General features: G+C 38.8%; 1 protein-coding gene across 1 annotated transcript; it reads right to left on the reverse strand.

The window, feature by feature from the left end:
- Positions 1 to 1,441: 1,441 nt before the first annotated feature.
- Positions 1,442 to 17,316, reverse strand: LOC100464640 (sulfotransferase 6B1). The gene is made up of 6 exons (XM_019795335.2): positions 17,081 to 17,316; positions 14,479 to 14,663; positions 12,174 to 12,300; positions 6,474 to 6,568; positions 6,138 to 6,324; positions 1,442 to 1,640 (listed from the first exon to the last, which is right to left on the reverse strand). Exons 1-6 carry the CDS (start codon positions 17,223 to 17,225, stop codon positions 1,522 to 1,524), a joined length of 858 nt encoding a protein of 285 aa, XP_019650894.1. The 5' UTR covers positions 17,226 to 17,316; the 3' UTR covers positions 1,442 to 1,521.
- Positions 17,317 to 17,547: the final 231 nt, after the last annotated feature.

The raw sequence follows: 17,547 nt of genomic DNA on the forward strand, positions 1-17,547 counted from the left end.
CATTTTATTTGTTTTTTTTTTTTTAAGATTTTATTTATTTATTCGACAGAGATAGAGACAGCCAGTGAGAGAGGGAACACAAGCGGGGGAGTGGGAGAGGAAGAAGCAAGCTCATAGAGGAGGAGCCTGATATGGGGCTCGATCCCATAACACCAGGATCACGCCCTGAGCCGAAGGCAGACACTTAACCGCCGTGCCACCCAGGCGCCCCTGGAATACATTTTATTTGTAACAAATATGTATATCTAGACGATTTATGAAAATCTCATACTTCTTGAATAGTGATAGACCTGACACAGAAGACTCCAACAGAAATAAGATTCACAATACACTGAAGTACAAAGCAAAGTCGTAGCTTGAGTTAACTCAAGTTAACTCACTCAACCCATCACTTCGGCAGCCTCGAGTTAGATACTATGGCACAGATGTAAGCAATGTGATGCAGATGCTTGGAAATGGTGTATTGTCTTTCAGGCCATAATCCTGAACTAAGGTCACTGCAATTTCATTACAATGTCTTCTAGGCTAGAGCTGCAGAATCATACTCGTTACAGGAGAGAGAGAAAAGCAGAGATTGAGTTAATCCTGGAAATGCTACTGTAAGAAAGAACACATACTCAAAATATTGGAAAAAATCATGAACACTTCAAGGAAAATCATACTTTTCGGAAGTGGAAAATAAGAACTTTTGTAATTTGATTGACTTTGTAAAAGATAAAGAAAATACTAGAATGCCATGCCAGTGTTACTTTAATGTGAAAGAGCACCTTTTCATTCTTCATTTTCACCAGCATACTGGGTTCTGATCATTTGATATTATCTACCTATTAGGTGTGCCACCCCTAGTAAGATTATATTTGTCATTGTTATGACAATGGAGAATATTTCTGCACAGACACCAGGGAATGTTGAAATAAAAATGTTTGTTTAGAGGTCATCGTGTCCAAATAGGCAGAAAATAAATTCTTCTCAGACATTTGCTATTTTAGATAATCTCTCACTGCTTTTGTTGTACATTAATGCAGTTTATAGAAACCCACAGTAATATGCTCTCTCTGAATAGAAGTAATCTCCTCACCTTATGAATATCCTGAAAGCAGATATATAATTCCACCATTTCAAAATCACATACTTCCTTTTATTAATAATTCTCTGCCATCACCAAATATAGTAATAACAGTCTCTCATACATGACACTTTTGACACATTCATGAAGTGTCTGTTTCTCACTGAAAGAAATATCTGCTTTTCATATTGGTAAAAAAAAAAAATTATGTATTCCCCAAGTACTGCATCTCATTAAATGGAAAGTGGTCTTGTTTCTAATAAATATTTTATTTATTTATTTATTTGAGAGAGACAGCGCGAGAGAGCCGGCATGAGTGGCGGGGAAGGGCAGAGGGAGGGGGAGAAGCAGGCTCCCCAAGGGGACCCCGGGAGCATGACCTGAGCCGAAGGCAGATGATTAACCCACTGAGCCACCCCGGTGCCCCTGGAAAGTGGCTTCTTTTCCCTTTTATATTAAGAGTAATCTTCAAAGTGTCTTGCTAGTTCGCTGTGTTTCATTTTCTCTGTGAATAGTTCATCAAATATTCTCCTCTGCTTTGCAGTGAAGTAGTTTATCCAATCACCCACCGCTCCTGGAAAATTGGACACATATCAGACAAGCACCAGTTTAAATGTATAGTATTCACAAAAGAAATCTGTCAGATTTATGATAAAATGTGAGTGATTTCATTTCTTGGTGATAAGATGATGGGGGTTCTTTTTTTCTTTGTTTGCTTATTTCTTGCTTCTAATTTCCTCAGTAATGGCTGCATATTAAATGTACAGTTTAAAAGGTTATTTCTTAAAAAGAAAAGAAGATTTAAGTATATAAAGGTCCTAGGTTCTACGATAGCAGGTAAAAAAATGTCTCACCCAAACTTAGTTAAAACATAAAAGCATGGGGGCCTGGGTAGCTCAGTCGGTTAAGCCCCCAACTCTTGGTTTCCGTGCAGGTGGAGATCTCAGGGTCCTGAGATCAAACCCTGTTTGGGGCTTCGAGTGCAGAGTCTGCTTGGGGTTCTCTCTCCTCTCCCTGCCCTTCCCCCTTGTGCTCCCCCCTGAACTAAATAAATAAATCTCAAAAAAAAATAAAAAACAACATAAGAGCAGACAAAGTGGACATAATGATGTCACTTATTTCCCTGCCTGCGCACCTGTGAAGTGAAGCAATCACTGTGCTGATAACATATCACAGGGCTGGTTAGTTGGTCTGTTTCTTCTTGATTCAAGTATAATTAACATACAGTGTTACAGGGATTTCAGGTGTACAATGCAATGATTCAGCAATTCAGCTACGCAATGCTCATCATGATAAGTGCACTCTTAATCCCTTTCACCTAGTTTATCTTAATTGGTCTCGTTGTCAAAAAATTTATTTTACACTATTGATAATAGAGAGTTGAAAATATTATCACCAAGTTATTTGTATGATGTCCTCACCTTCAAACAGGGTGTTTGGAGATTAAAGTCAGATCTATACGTCACTCAGTACATCAGCCTTTCCTGATGGTACAAGTCACCCTCCGCCTTGGCCAGAGCGCCCACCCCTCAGGACCACTCTTCTTGCCTCTATCACTCACACTGTCCCAAATCCCAACCCTGGATCTTGCCCATCGTGGTCTTTTGTCACTTCTGGCCCTGGGCTTCATCCCTGGGGCTTAGGAGTCTGGATCCAGTTATACACCATCTTCTCGTAGTAGGACTTCTACATGAACAATGAAGTTACGGCAGGGGCGGGGGTGGAGTAAGACTGCTTGGATTCAAATCTTGACTCCACCAGCAACTAGTTGCATGGCTTCGGACAAGTTATTCAGGTGCTTGGCATCTTAGTAAAATGTAAACAATATGAATACCACCCTCAAAAGTCTGCCGTCGAATTTAAGATAAATCTAGTAATGTGCCTGGCACATAGTAAGCACTCAGTAAATGCCAGCTATTCGCACTCTATAGTTTTCCTGACTACACAGTAAATCCCTGTATGGATGTGATTTAATATATTTAGCACTTTCTGATTAGAGGCCAATTAAGTGCATTTTAAGTTTTCAATGTTGTGAGCAATATTGCCACATGCATCCTGTCTATATCTTTCCATAGTCCTGTAATCTCCCCCCTAAATTTTAGTACGTAGGGGCCCTGGGACCTCTGACACTTACATGGACCACCTTGTATCTTTGCCTGCCACCTTATCTCCATGGCCACCATGTCAATTTCTAGACTATCAGCTCCCTTTCTGACTTTAAAGCCAACTGCAGGCATAAATTCTCTGTAAAGTGAGGAATATCTCTTGCACCAAGGAGTCTGAATCATCCACTTCAATAGTTTATTTGAAATGATTATTTTCAGAGGCTGGATCCTCACCCCCACCCCATCCAGCCAATAGAAGGAATAGAGTGAATGGACCCATCCTTGTGTTTAATTCCTCAGATAGTCCAAATTTAGCAATAGGCACTCATGGGGACTAGTATCAGGGAGGACGTTTTCACTGCTAACTTTCTGTGTTTTGTCAGGTCCTATATAAGGAAACCACTTTTAGATAGAATTTAAATTCATTAGAATTAATGTTGTTAGCTACGATTATATTGATAGGGTTTCACCTGGGGATGTTTGCTAGGGTCACCGGTATGGCAGGTCAACGACTACCTCTGTTCTCATTAGAGTAAAATTTCTCAAGTTAATGGGATAAGATGGGTGAAAACCGAGTATTTTGCTAATCAGATCTCAAAGGGCAGTGATAAAAGATATCAATAGTAGCAATGGATTCCACGAGGCATCAGAACTTTCGCATTTCTCATCAATCTCTTTACCATAATCCCTCTCAATCTCTGTTTCTCCTGTCTTTGCTTCTTTTACCTGCTTTCATGCACCCTTTTCCAAATTCTTTCTGTCTTCCCTGTATCCTCTCTTTCCCACTAATCCTAATCTTTTTCTTTTTCTTTTTTTAAAGATTTTATTTATCTATTCGACAGAGATAGAGACAGCCAGAGAGAGAGAGAACACAAGCAGGGGGAGTGGGAGAGGAAGAAGCAGGCTCATAGCAGAGGAGCCCGACGTGGGGCTCGATCCCATAACGCCGGGATCACGCCCTGAGCCGAAGGCAGACGCTTAACCGCTGTGCCACCCAGGCGCCCCAATCCTAATCTTTTTCTTGACCCTCCCATGTCATCTTGCTCTTGTCCTCCATTTCCAAGCTTTGTGGAATAGCAGTCCTCATTTGCTGCTTCCCTTCTTTCTCTCTCATCTCTTTAATCCACTCAATCTGCCTTCCATCACCACCACTACAGAAACCACCCTCAGAATTCATGAATGATAAATGGCCATGTTTGACTCTGGCTTTCTTCCTAATTCTGGCTGATTTCCTTTCTTGGCTTGTCTTAGCTATTTCATTCCCATTGATGTTAGGGTCTCTAGGGCTTCCCCTTCTAACCCTTTCTCTACTAGTCCATCCACCCACCCTGAAGAATTTTACCTAATTCCACAAACTGCCAATGGCTCCTAAACTGATTTCTGCACTGAGATCAACCCAACAATTGGCTCCCTGCCACTGCCCAAGTTATGATCTTCCATCTTTTGTATCTGGACTATTCCAACAACCTCTTACTGGACTTTCTGCCTCTGGTTTCACCCTCTTTTAAACAACTTTTCACCTGACTCTATTATTTTCAGGTTCCTTCTTAAAACAGCAAATAGACCATGGGGAGAAAAAGACCCCTTCATAATGTGCATCAGAGCTTTTGGTCTCTGGCCCCAAATTTATCTCCCTCATTCTGCTCCACACGTCATATCTGGCACAAGAGAATGGCACAAGAGACTACCTGCTCTTTCTAAAAGAAAACCCAATCTAATTCCATGGTGGTTCTGGACTTTTCTTGCTGTTAGCTCTTGCTGGAATGTATGTCCTTCCTGTCGTTTTTCTGGTAAAATCTTGCTCATGCTTCCAGTCCCAGATACAATGTCATCTCCTCACCTACTTTGCTAGGAAAACTCTCTCTTTCCCATATTCATGCTGCTGTTCACATTTGCTCGTACTGCTAGTATAGTTGTCATCACCTTGTATTACTGTCTATGTTGCGATCTTCTGAAGGACAAGACTATTTTATTCAACTTTTGAATCTTAGTTCTCAGAAAATAGTTTATTAATAAATATTTGCCAGATTGAGTTCTCTCCTCCCTCCCTTTGCAATTATAAGAAAATAAAAAATGAACCACCAAAAAAGACAAAAAGTAATTTGCAAAGTTAAGGCACTATCTAATCCATATGAGTTAGTAAATATTTGCTTTGGGAGGAATTCTACTCAGATGAGCCAAAAAATGGAAACAAAGGTGTGTTTCCTAGTAGGAAACCTGAGTATCTAAATGTAGAAAATTTTGTCATTGTAAGTTATGAAAAATTTGAAAAATGTTCAAGTATTTTCTCCCCAGATCTGAACTAAAATTCGCATAGGTTTCAAAACCATTTTATATCCAGATGTACCCAAACTTCTTCTAAGTTAAATGTTAGCAAGTAGTAGAGAAGATTTATTTCCTTCTCTTTGGGTTTTCATGCAGGGAAGTGCCCTGAGATAACACTCCCAGCTTCTCTGTCTACCCCTTACTTCTGTGGGGCAAGATATTTGGTGAGTTTGGGAAAGTGCACTATCCACACTCATCAGCTCCCTTCTCTCTTCTGAATTCAGAAAACATGTGTCACATATCTCTCTCCACCATGCTTTCTGTGGGCTGCCTCACAGGGACAGGACTGCATTTGATTGTGACTAAGCAAGCACGTCCTGCAAAATTTAGGATAAGTTATTAGCAAACACGCAAAGCTGCAGACCTGAGGCCCATTCTTCAAGGAGTTTTATCATCTCCATCTATTTGACACCTGTGTCTTTCTCTCAGTTGGTTCCTAACTGGGCATGGAAATCTCAATGTCTGGAAATAATGCGATTTAAGAAATTTGTTTAATAAACCTTCACTGAGGGATGACAACAAACAATCCATTGTGCAAGAGATAGGGTGCACGATGGTGAAATAAGAGATCTAAAATGGTAAAATGGAACTACTTCCAAATATAAGCCACGGGCAAAGTACCACATCCCTTTCTGACTTACCTTTCCTAAACACCAGGTTCCTATTAGATGTGAGGGCACAGATGGTATGATTTGGATCACAGTTTTCTTTGGCTGCATTATTTTTCATTTCACTGAACGACGTTTTCCCAGCAATCTTACTAATTTCACTGTCACTCACATTTATGCCGAGGAAAGTAGTTATTTTCTTGATGCTTTTAGAAAGATCCTGAGCAACAAGAAAAATTATTTTTAAAAAGGGTAACTCATCAAAACACCAAGTTCATTCCCTCAACCCTGAAAACAGAATTTATTGATTTCCTGTTTTAAATTAATTTGACTTCAATTTTGATTGTTGAAATGTTAGGAAGGACTTACTCTCTTCATTTCTTCATAGAATATAATTAGAATGTTTTTATCATTTTTGTGCTCTTCCCAGCTTAAAACGTGATCAAACCAGGATCCATATACAACTAGAAGGAAAGTGAATTGTGTTAATATTCAAGATCATAGCTTGGCGTCCCAGGGTTCTTCCCACTTCACCAAAGCAGGCAAAGTAAGGCACACACCTAGTAGATTCTGGAGTGAAAGAGTTTTACTTAAGAATTGTTGAATCACGATAGTGTACACCTGAAACTAATCTAACATTGTATGTTAAGTATACTGGGTTTAAAATGAAGGAAAAAAAAGAAAATGTTAATTACATATATTATGTAATTAGAGCTATGAGAAACTTATAATTAGGTTTAATAAAACTCAATAATTCAAAATTAAATAATATCTTAATATTTTAAAAAAAGAGTTTTCCTTAGAATAACTCAATTTTAAAACACTACTTCTTTCAACTAAATACAATATTATGAAATGGAGCTGGATGGCTATATCTTTTAATAAGGCTGTGTTGTTTGTCTCTTATTTTGGTAAGCATCTTTTTATCATTATCAGAAGTGACAGCAGAAATACAGAGATACACTTTCCCAATAATTGTGTTCTGATAACTACTTTGGATCTTGGGAGAAATAGAGAAACATTGAGAATTTATTATTTTCTTCCTGTAAAGGGACATGCTTTTTATAAGTTCTTAGCATAAAAAGTTTATAAACTTCCTCAAAAAGGGGGGGGGAGGAGAAAAGAGCAAAGAATTCTATTCATTTATCTTAGTTCAAGGCTGAAAAATACAGTGTTAGGGTTTTACCAGTAGTTGATATTATCTCTTTATTGTCTTATTAATTTGACAGATATCAAAAATGTCCAGGGCTTGAAGTAAAATATTATCATGCAAAATAAATTATCAACTGTGATGATAAAAAACAAAAAGCGAGCAATTTCTCATACCACAAAAAGTTGACTAGCTTGACAATCTAAAGCATAAAACAGAGTAATTTAAAAATACTAGGTATACACCTTTCCATGCATCCTTATTATCCACAGATTTAATACTAACTAATGCCTGAATTATAAAAAAGCCCCTCTACTCGCAATTTTCTGAAGATCTGCTGAAATAAGCATTCATGAAGCCATTAGTGTCTGCCAGACGTTGTGCCATATAACTTTTAAACGTTGAAGTTCTGAATACGTTGACGTATAGTTAACTCCTAGCTAACTGCGGTTGTCCCGGCTTCGGCCCCTGGGGAAGGGAAGGGCAAGAAAATAACCGTAAAGCATTTGTAAAACAACTTCTGCGACTGCGGCGTAGCGTCACAGAGCCCGGGTGTGCAGCCCATGGACCCACCGGGGTGTAAAGTAAGAACAGGTGTTTGGAAGCGCCCCTACGTCTTTGTCTTCAGTTGCCAGCATTCTCACTGCCAGTTCAGTGACTTACATAATACTTTATCTTGGAATGGCCCAAACGACCGTATCGGTGATAAGAAGTTGACCTACGAACGGCGGGTCTGTTTTCAGGAACAAACACATGGTAGGAAAGAGCACTGATTTTCTCTCATAGGAATTTAGGCAGTGAACTAGTCTCTAGCGCCCAGACCACCCTCCACCTACTTCACCACCTCCCCTGGGCGGCTGCAGCCCAGCCCTGCGCTGGTGGATATCATCACCGCCGAGAGTTGCTGATGGAATGGAAGCCCTGGATACTGTCAGGGAGCCCAGGCTTCTGTGTCTCCCGAGGCTGGGTGGGGAAAGAGGCCCCATGTCACAGGGTCACAGCCTGCAGTTAGGTGTCATTGACTTGGCCTGTTATGGTTTTGCAGCAGGAAATGCATTCACATGTCCAAGTAGATTTAATAATAATCTTTTGGATCATAGTCTGATCATTTGAGAGCCAGCTATTCTATTATTAACTAATTAATTTATACTTCGTCTTGTTCCAAAAAGACAGAAGAATCTAAAGAAATTGGCTGCCTGGGTCTTTCTTACCCATGCAGAGAATTACACTTCGGGTTAATTTTTTTAATTGGAATCTTCATTGTCCAGACCTATGGCCTTAAGAAGATATAGCTTCCAAACAGAGACTTAAAATCTTTCTTTTCTGGGAAATGCTTTTCTTTGCATCCTTCACTTAATGACAGAATTTTCTACCACCTCCTGGATGGCCCCCCTCTGTTATCCAGAATTACTTGTTTCCCCTGAAATGCCCTGAACAGAAGTTGCTCTTTCTCAACAAACCCATGTGTCTTAGGGTCCGGACTGTGCACCAGCAATCTCACTGCTTCCTATCAACTTCCAGAACTCCTCCCTATGAGATAATCTAGGCTTGTGTCCTTTGACTATATCTCTCTTCCTAGCCTAATCTCTGTCAGAAACGGACTTTCTGATCTGTGCCCTGCAGTCACGGAAGACTGATCTTAGAACACAACCTCCTGGGGCAGCTCAGGTCTTGCCGCCAACACTGTGATGGACAGCTTCTGCAAACACCCTCCTTCATTTTCTTCTTCTTGTTCATCTCCTCAACCGTTTTCTGGACAAAGCTTTCAACTTCCTTGCTCCCTTACTGTTTATTTCAACCACTTGAAAAAACAGTATTGAATCAAAACACTTTAACATCTTTTCTTCTTCCCCAATGCTGCTGAGTTCTGCTGAAGAAATTTATACAACTTTATATTGACACCACTGCAAATTCATTTTTCCAGCCTTAAGGGTCCCAAGGTTGCCTGGCAAGCCTATTTGCCCTGCATTAACACATGCTCCTATTTTCCGTGTCGGCGATTTCAAACTTCCCACACTTTCTGCAAACCCTCTGCCCTACTCCTACCCAGTTTCAACAAACACCTTAATTTCTAGTTTCTAGAAAGCACTCTGATGATGTACGGTTGTGCAGAAATTCACCAAGATGAAGTGTCTAGGAAATACGGAGTTCTCATATAAGACTGGAGAGGGGTTAGCAGAAAAAAAAGTATGACGCTTAAATATTAGTTCATTGAGATATTAATCTGTTGGGATATTGCCAGAACACAATTTATAGTTACTATTTAATCTGAAAACATAAATGTATTTGTATACTGTCTGAAAGGTAAATTAGATAATTAGACAAATGTGTAGCTATCTATATCTTTATGGTATGGTCTTCTCATATAATGTGTATGTATTTATGATTTGGCAATGAGTACAGGATATCATGCCTCGGTTGTAAAATAATCTTTCTAGATAAATACCTACTTGTAACCTTTCCACCCTAAAGTGAAACTATTTAAAAGTCTTTGCCCGTCTTTAAAAGTCTATGTCCAATAGAATGAGTAGATTTCTACAGTAAATTTCTAGTCATGACTTCATTTGAACATCGAAATAGTCCTACAAAATCCAAGTCTGGGCCTCAGAATGGTTAAGCAATTTGTCCACAGTCATACAGGGAATAAGTTACAGTTAAGACTTGATCCTACTTCTGTCTCCATAGCCTGTCTTTCTACTAGATCAAGTGTCATTCCAAGACAAAGAATCTTCTCCTCAAAAAGTCACTGAAGAACATCCCTGAAATACAGGAATACCTTTGACAGGAGAACAAACAACCTTATCTTATAAACACTGTTCCCACTCAAGTAAATTTTAAAAAGCTTTAGCGATTCACTGATTACTCCCAGTATCAGCAGGGTTTGTCCAGGCTAGATTGCTTGATTGTATAATACACGGCAGATCCCTTTGCAATTAAAAATCTATTAACACACCCAAGAAGGTATAGAAGAATCACCTGGAATAATTTTTCCAACTAATTGCTCTTCTCAGATACTCTGCTATGATGTCAGAAAATGGGGTGGTGGATGCCCTGTGACAGATAGTTTGCTTCCCTGCATATGGACTAAGTTGCCCTTTTTGTAGCTACATTATAGAAAAATAATCTCTAGAACAGGAGCACTAACAGGCCTGCTTTACCCTGCCCCTAGTCAGACTGTACCCAGAGGATGCATTTTGTCTCCTGGGCACTGCAAAACAATAGAGATGTAGCCAAATGAGAGCTCGTGCAGTAGTGAGAGGGGTAGTGAACCCCACTGTGTAATAATTGGAGACAAACGTGGCTTTTCTTTTCTTGAGGAAAAGCAGACTCAAGATCTGTTTTTTTTTTTTTTAATAATTTACGTATTTAAACACAGTTCATTCCAAAAATGGAATTGAGGCAGAGTGAGGCATGCTAACTATCTTCAAATATTTAGAAGGCCATGGTGTGGAAGAGGAATTAGTGATCAGAGCAACAGCTTTCTTGCTGGACGAGTTATGCCACTGTGGTAACAGCAAAGATTTGGGAGCTGACACCTAAATTTAAACTGTGGCTCCTTATGAGTTACTCAGTTATTTGGCCTCCCAACGTCTGCATTTTCCTCACCTGTAAAATGAGGATGACATCTAGCTCGTGTGTTCTAGTGAGGACTATATGAGATCAGGTTTGCATAGCGCTTAGCTAAGTGTCTATAGCACATGGTAAGATTTTTTTTTTTTTTTTAACATCTTAGCGGTACTGAGATGGAATGTGTCATTTGGGGGCAGGAGTTGGGGGTGTGAACCTGTTGTCAAAGTTAAGAAGTTCAATTTTAGCCGGTACAATTCCTGGGAATGTTATAAAGGCTTTCAGGTGGGGGATTTTAACCAGCTGACCTTTAATAGAATTGTCATTCCTGAAACTTTATGACTCCACTAAATGTTTGCAAAAGAGGAACTGAGATATTGTGAACATAGCATATTCTTCCGGGGGAATATGGCAAAAGAAAGAAACTGTTGCTAGCTAGTTTTCAGTATCCTCCTGTTAAGGTTATACTTGCTGTTGCCGCTCTGAAATTAACACGTGAAAGCTCAATCATTTGCAAGTGAAACAGTGAAACTCACAAGCAAGTCTACCTCTAACCCCAGGGAGAAAGAAGATCCCTCTTCTAAATTCTGGTTATCTTGGTACATTATTTCTGTTCAATGAAAGGCTTGGGAACTCAGGTTTGGGAACTGTTTTTCGTTTTGTTTTTAAGTGCTCCAGATACCAGTGAGTCAGGAAAAAAGTAAAAAAATCAAAAGTCACGCATGGTTATGCAAGATCAATATACACTGCACAGCTCAATCAAATGACATATGATTTTAGTATTTTCAGGAGAAATTGCTTTTTGTTCATCTTTATAAACTAAGTGTCAAGATGGCTAATTCATTTCTTTTATTTGGGAATTTTTGCCCTTTTTTGGGGAGCGGGAGGGGGAGAATGTGTGTGTGTGTGTGTGTGTGTGTGTGTGTGTGTACCATTTGTTGGCGTTGTCTTATTTTCCATTTAGGCATACCTAAGACATGTTTCAGGCTGCCTGTGCAGCTTTCAACTCTATCTTGCTCTACTCCAATCGATGCATAATTATTTCACTGACAGAACTGATGATATACGAAAAAAAAAGTGATGCTTGATCAGAATTAATCTCTGTTTTAAAACATTGCAACCAGCTCAATAAGTAATTGTAAATCCGTACGTACTACCCACAGGTTTTAAGCAAGTCTGTGAAGAAGCAAAGTGAGAAAGAGTGGTTTAGAAGCAAAAACAAACAAACAAGAAAAAAAACTATTCAAATGTATTTCTGAAAGTAGGCCTTTAGGATCCAGTTAAACTTTTGGAAAATGCTTTCATTTGGAGGGGAACTGTATATGATGAATAGAAATCATTGTTATATTTACCATCTCCTCTTAGGAAAAGCTCGAAAAATGCGGCCCAGGTTTCAATGCCAGGGAGATTCGGGTTATCTCTGTAGTAGTGGAATAAAGAAACAGCTGTATCTTTTGGATTCCTAATGATGTAGATAATCTGTTAAAAAAAATCAATTTATTTTTAGATGGAAACAGCCTCCACACAAAACATGTTCTTAAAAAAAGCAACCGGACTTAACCTGTACATGCCATGATTTTTTGGCATCTTACACAATTATTAAGCACAGACATAAGCCAGTGTTTCTCAAAAGTGAATATGTGTAAGACTCGTTCAGGAATCTTGCTAAAATGCAGATTCTGATGTGGGGGGTCCAGGATGAGGCCTAGCATTCTGCATTTCTAACAATCTCCCAGGTGATGTTGGTACTGCCAGTCCACCGACCACACTTTTTCAATTTACGGCCCTATCTTCTCAGCAGTGGCTTTGAGAAACCGACCATACATTTGTAGGACAAGATTGCTTTCTTAATATAAAAAACTAACATAATAAAATTTAAATAATTTTAATGTTATAACACAGGACTTAAAATACACTAAGATTTCTTACAGTCTACCCTTATTTATAGAAGAAGGACATTTTGGGATTTCATTTTCTACAATTTATTCTGCCACAGAGTAGGGAATCTGAGGCACCCTCCTAATTTACACAAACACTGTCCTTGCAATTGGATTCAATTCAGTACATTTTTGTTTAGTACCTACTACAGACCAGGCAGAGTGGAATGTTCCAGGTCTGAGAACTATGACGAGCAAGACAGAAGTGTTACCAGCTTTCTCAAAACAGATTAAGGGAACGCGGTGTCATTAAGGTTATAATAGGGACATACAGAGAGCAGTAAGAGCATATAAAAAACCTCAGAAAACCAGGTCGAGGAGCTGGACTGTCTTCTATCACAGTCAGTGTTGCACAAGGACCAGACGTTCCACTTGCTCTTAAATCGATAATCAGGTAGACACATTTCACGTAGGTAGGAAAACGTTTGCCAAGTCACGTTGAATACATCACTATCTTTCTGTACTATGTTCATAGTCCAGGAGTTGTGTGTGACCCACATGAACAGCACCTGTTCTTCTTGAGAGATGTGTAAAGGCCACTGTGCACAGAAGTGAAGAGCCACCTTTACCCCCCGTTCTGCCCCCATTATCCTCTCTTCATCTCAAGAGAAAATTGTGGAGTAACTCAACACTTCAGGTTTTCTCTAACTGCTCTCTGCATCCTGAGCGGACTCACAGAACCGCGAGGCTCTGAAAGCAGTTTAAAAATCCATTCACTGTCTTAACAGAAAGGGATAAAGTGGCAGAATGTGAAGCCTTAGCCATCCAGTTGGAGTTTTTTGTCTGTTCCTTTTGGTAGACAGAAGCTTGCTTTAGGGCTTTTGGAGAATATCCAACGTTACATGTCGGCATCATCCAGTGGAAAAGACAGTGCAAACTACTAATACATTAATAAATACTTTGACAAGAGAGGTTAAAAGAAGGATTCTGTAATTATGGGTAGCAACATGGTAAGTAGACTTATTGTGGAGATCATTTCACAATATATACTAATATTGAGTCATTAAGTGGTACATCCGAAGTTAATACAATGTTGTATGTCAGTGATACTCAATAGACACACACATACAATATTCTCAGAAATACTAGGGGATGGTTGATATGAAGAGGAGGCAGAATAGTACTCTGAGAAAAAAATTGAATATTAACTAAATATGAAATGAGCTGAAAACAGACATTTCACGTAAGAGAGTTTGGAAATGGAAAAAGAGGCAGGAAGACAAAGATGAGGAAGAAAACATAGGAGGCTAAGTAGGGTTGATGGCTGGTAGGGAAAGTTTGCAAGAGGAACTGATCTTCTGACATGTCCTGCTGGAGCAGGGAAGGTTCAAGCAGCCCCTAAGCTCTGAGGGCAACAGAGGACAGGTCATCATCTTGGGAAACCAGGTGCAACCAGAGAGTTTCACTTCCCCTTAGGGTTGTACCTTAAGGCTCTGTCTTTACTGTGGTGGTTTTAAGAAGCCCCCTACCCTTTCTGAGCTTTAGTTTCCTTGCTGATGAAAGGAAAAACTTCTACTCTTGTCTTTGCTGTAATGTGTTTATAAAACATAGCTTAATCTTTGCCACATTGTATGCAATGGATACTATTGTTTCTGAGGAAAGCAAGGCTCAGAGAGCATCAGCAATTTTCCAAGGTCACACAGCCTGAGAGTGGCAGAGCAAGAACCCAAGGCCAGTTTTCTGGTCCTCCCAAGCCTTTGCCCTTAACCACCAAACTCACCTTGCATTGTTTTTGTTTGATATTCACTGGTAGCATGTTGTAGCTCAAATGTGTGGGAATAACTCTTCTCTTACAGTTCATTTTTAGCTCGTCAAATTTAGAAATGTCTCCCAACTCGATAGGAGACGTTAGACTAATTTGAGCATTGGGAATATTCCCAATGACCTCTGCGATCCAGTGAGTGCCTTCACACAAAAATAAAACAAAACACATTTTTTAAATTAAACTCTTGATGAAATAAATATAGAAAATTAGTATGAGGTTACAATAGCAAGGAGTGCATTAATTTTGTTATAAATATTATTACCTCTTGACACCCATTGAAACCTGAGACACCCGTTGAAAGGCTAGCGACATTAATTCATTTTATAGGAAGACTCACACTTTAAAGGGCATGAAGGGACTGAGAACTCTCTCAGCTGTTTCCTTAGCTTGAAATACTTTTGTGCGCTACATTCACCTCTAGCACCCTCTCCAATTCACAAATACACAGATCTTCCTGTACACAGGTCCCCCCCCTGGTCCTGCACTTTTCATGTATCTTCCTCTTTTATAAACTGTCTTCTGAGTCTGCAATCCCCTGGCATAACTGTTTACCCTCTCTGTCCCTCCCAGGTAGCACACACCAGAGTCCAGTTGCTGTTGCTTATATTTGTGTGCAACTCCCCATTTCCCCTGCAAGATAGCCACTGGATCTTATTTTTGTTTGTGTGCAAACACAGAGTAGTTGTGCAAACAAAGCACTTGAACAATGAGCAAATGCTATATCCAAACAGCATAAAGATACAATCCTATGCTACCATGAAGCCTGGAAGGAATACATAAAGCAATTGTGGGTATGCTCCAGTGTTATAGACAACAATAAACTGGAGCAGGCAAGTAGAGGTTTGGATGGGGAGGATGCTTTGCTGCGTTGAAAGCAATGTTCCTAAAAAGTTTAAATCAGGCCTATTTCCTTTCCATTGATCTCATTTGTAATTCCAATTTGAAATTTGTTACAATATTCCCTCATTTATAGCTGAATAAATATTTAAACAGTGCTCTCATTTGCATGATGTATTTTAAAGACTATTTTAGATTAAAATGCTCATAAGTCAACTATTTATAATATTCATATAAACATGACTAATATAGTAATGACATTTCTATTATTTTTCACAAGATGTATTGATTTATTCTGGTGAGGAAGAGAGAATAGAGTTTTGGGCTGTGTTCAGGGCACCTCCAGAGCCGGTGGGTGATATCAATTTGTAGGCATCAGCATGTGCAGTGGAAGCTTTATATACAGTGTTTACATAAGGTATAAACTAGCCAAAGAACCTTAAAACTATCATAAATCACTTTCTAAACTAGCATATCAATTTAGGGTAAGGTATATTTATTCAGAGAGCGAATAAATGAGGTTTATTTATTCACAGAGAATACTGAGGTATTCTGGAAGCAAACATTTAATTTCCATTTGCAACACCATTTTCCAATAAAAGAATTACATATGTGATTTATATTTATTCTCAAAAAACACCCTGGAAGATCTATGTGAACTCCATGTCTTCTAATGGGGAGGGCCTCTTGGGCCTGACTCACAATCAGATAAAGGGACTAAAATGCAAACACAGTTTGAAGGGGCTAAGCACTTAGTTGCGGAATCATGCTAGCAAGCATATGCCCACTTAACACATGTCCACTCTTCCGGAAATCACAGCAGGCAGTTGGATAGTATATATCCTGGCCTCCTCTCGAAATTAAAAAGAATATATAATTAATTTAGATTATCCCCAGGATGACACTATTCATAATGGTCCTTTCGTGAGTGTATAACTATATGTGGAAATAAAGAAGAGATTCATAAAGAAGAGTCCTTTAATGACTGTATAAGTCTATGTGGAAGTTTGCATAAGAACACATAAAAGTGAACACTGAAGGGGCGCCTGGGTGGCTCAGTTGGTTTAGCATGTGCCTTCGGCTCAGGTCATGATCTCAGGGTCCTGGGATTGAGCCCTGCATCGGGCTCTCTGCTCAGTAGGGAGTCTGCTTCTCCCTCTCCCTCTGCCCCTCCCCTCTGCTCCTGCTCTCTCTCTCTCTCAAATAAATAAATAAAATCTTTGAAAAAATTGAACACTAAAAATATGTATGGTTTTATTATTAGCCCAGGAAAAAAATTATTCATTTATAAATCAATCATTAAGTATGAATTGAACAAATACTGTTCATCGCCATGGCTGGTACAAGTATGAAGAGAACTTTATAATGTTACAGATATTATGCTTATTATGTATATCAGCATCTGTATACATTAATGAATAAAAGAGAAACAAGACTGTAGTAAAAGATCTAATTCCTCCAGTTGAATTTTCTTGAAACACAGTTTTCAGCTTTCTAATGTCAAACTTTTTCATTGAAATAAGCATTTAGGTTACTTAAATTTCCAGTGGATAAATTACGAAAAATAAATGTTTTGTAAAAATTGTTATTATATTTCTATAGTGTAGTATATTATATTATTATTATATTTCTATACAGTAGAATATTATACTTATTTCTTATATTTCACACATTTTTAAATGCACTTATATATTTAAAAATACATTAAAATAAACTTTACCAGATTTTGGATAGGATACCAGAAACACATCATCTTCTCTCGCATTGAAAAAATCCAGGGAATTTAGAAGTTCTTCTGAAGACATAGTAGAAAAGAGGATCCCCTTGAATTTGTGAAGAACACTTGACTGGTTCTGGAATGACATCTTTCATCAAATGAATCCAAAAGTATTTACTAAACACTAACTTTACACAAGGCACAGAACAAGTAAGGTCCTTGATGCTAATCCTAGCTCAGTGGCAGGATAATCTTAGAATTACTAAGCTTGTGTTCCAGCTAGAGGAATATATATATATATATATATATATATCCATACGTTTTGCAATTCTTTACAAGAGTAATTTTTAAACCATAACTAAGCCAAAGTCTACTGTGAAAATGATGTCATCTAGATTTTCTTGATAACACGTTACAAAATATTTCCTCCAACTTGACATTCAAAATGGTTTACATACAAGGCTATCAAG

The sequence above is a fragment of the Ailuropoda melanoleuca genome, chromosome 16 (assembly GCF_002007445.2).
Source record: "Ailuropoda melanoleuca isolate Jingjing chromosome 16, ASM200744v2, whole genome shotgun sequence".
Classification (NCBI taxonomy): domain Eukaryota; kingdom Metazoa; phylum Chordata; class Mammalia; order Carnivora; family Ursidae; genus Ailuropoda; species Ailuropoda melanoleuca.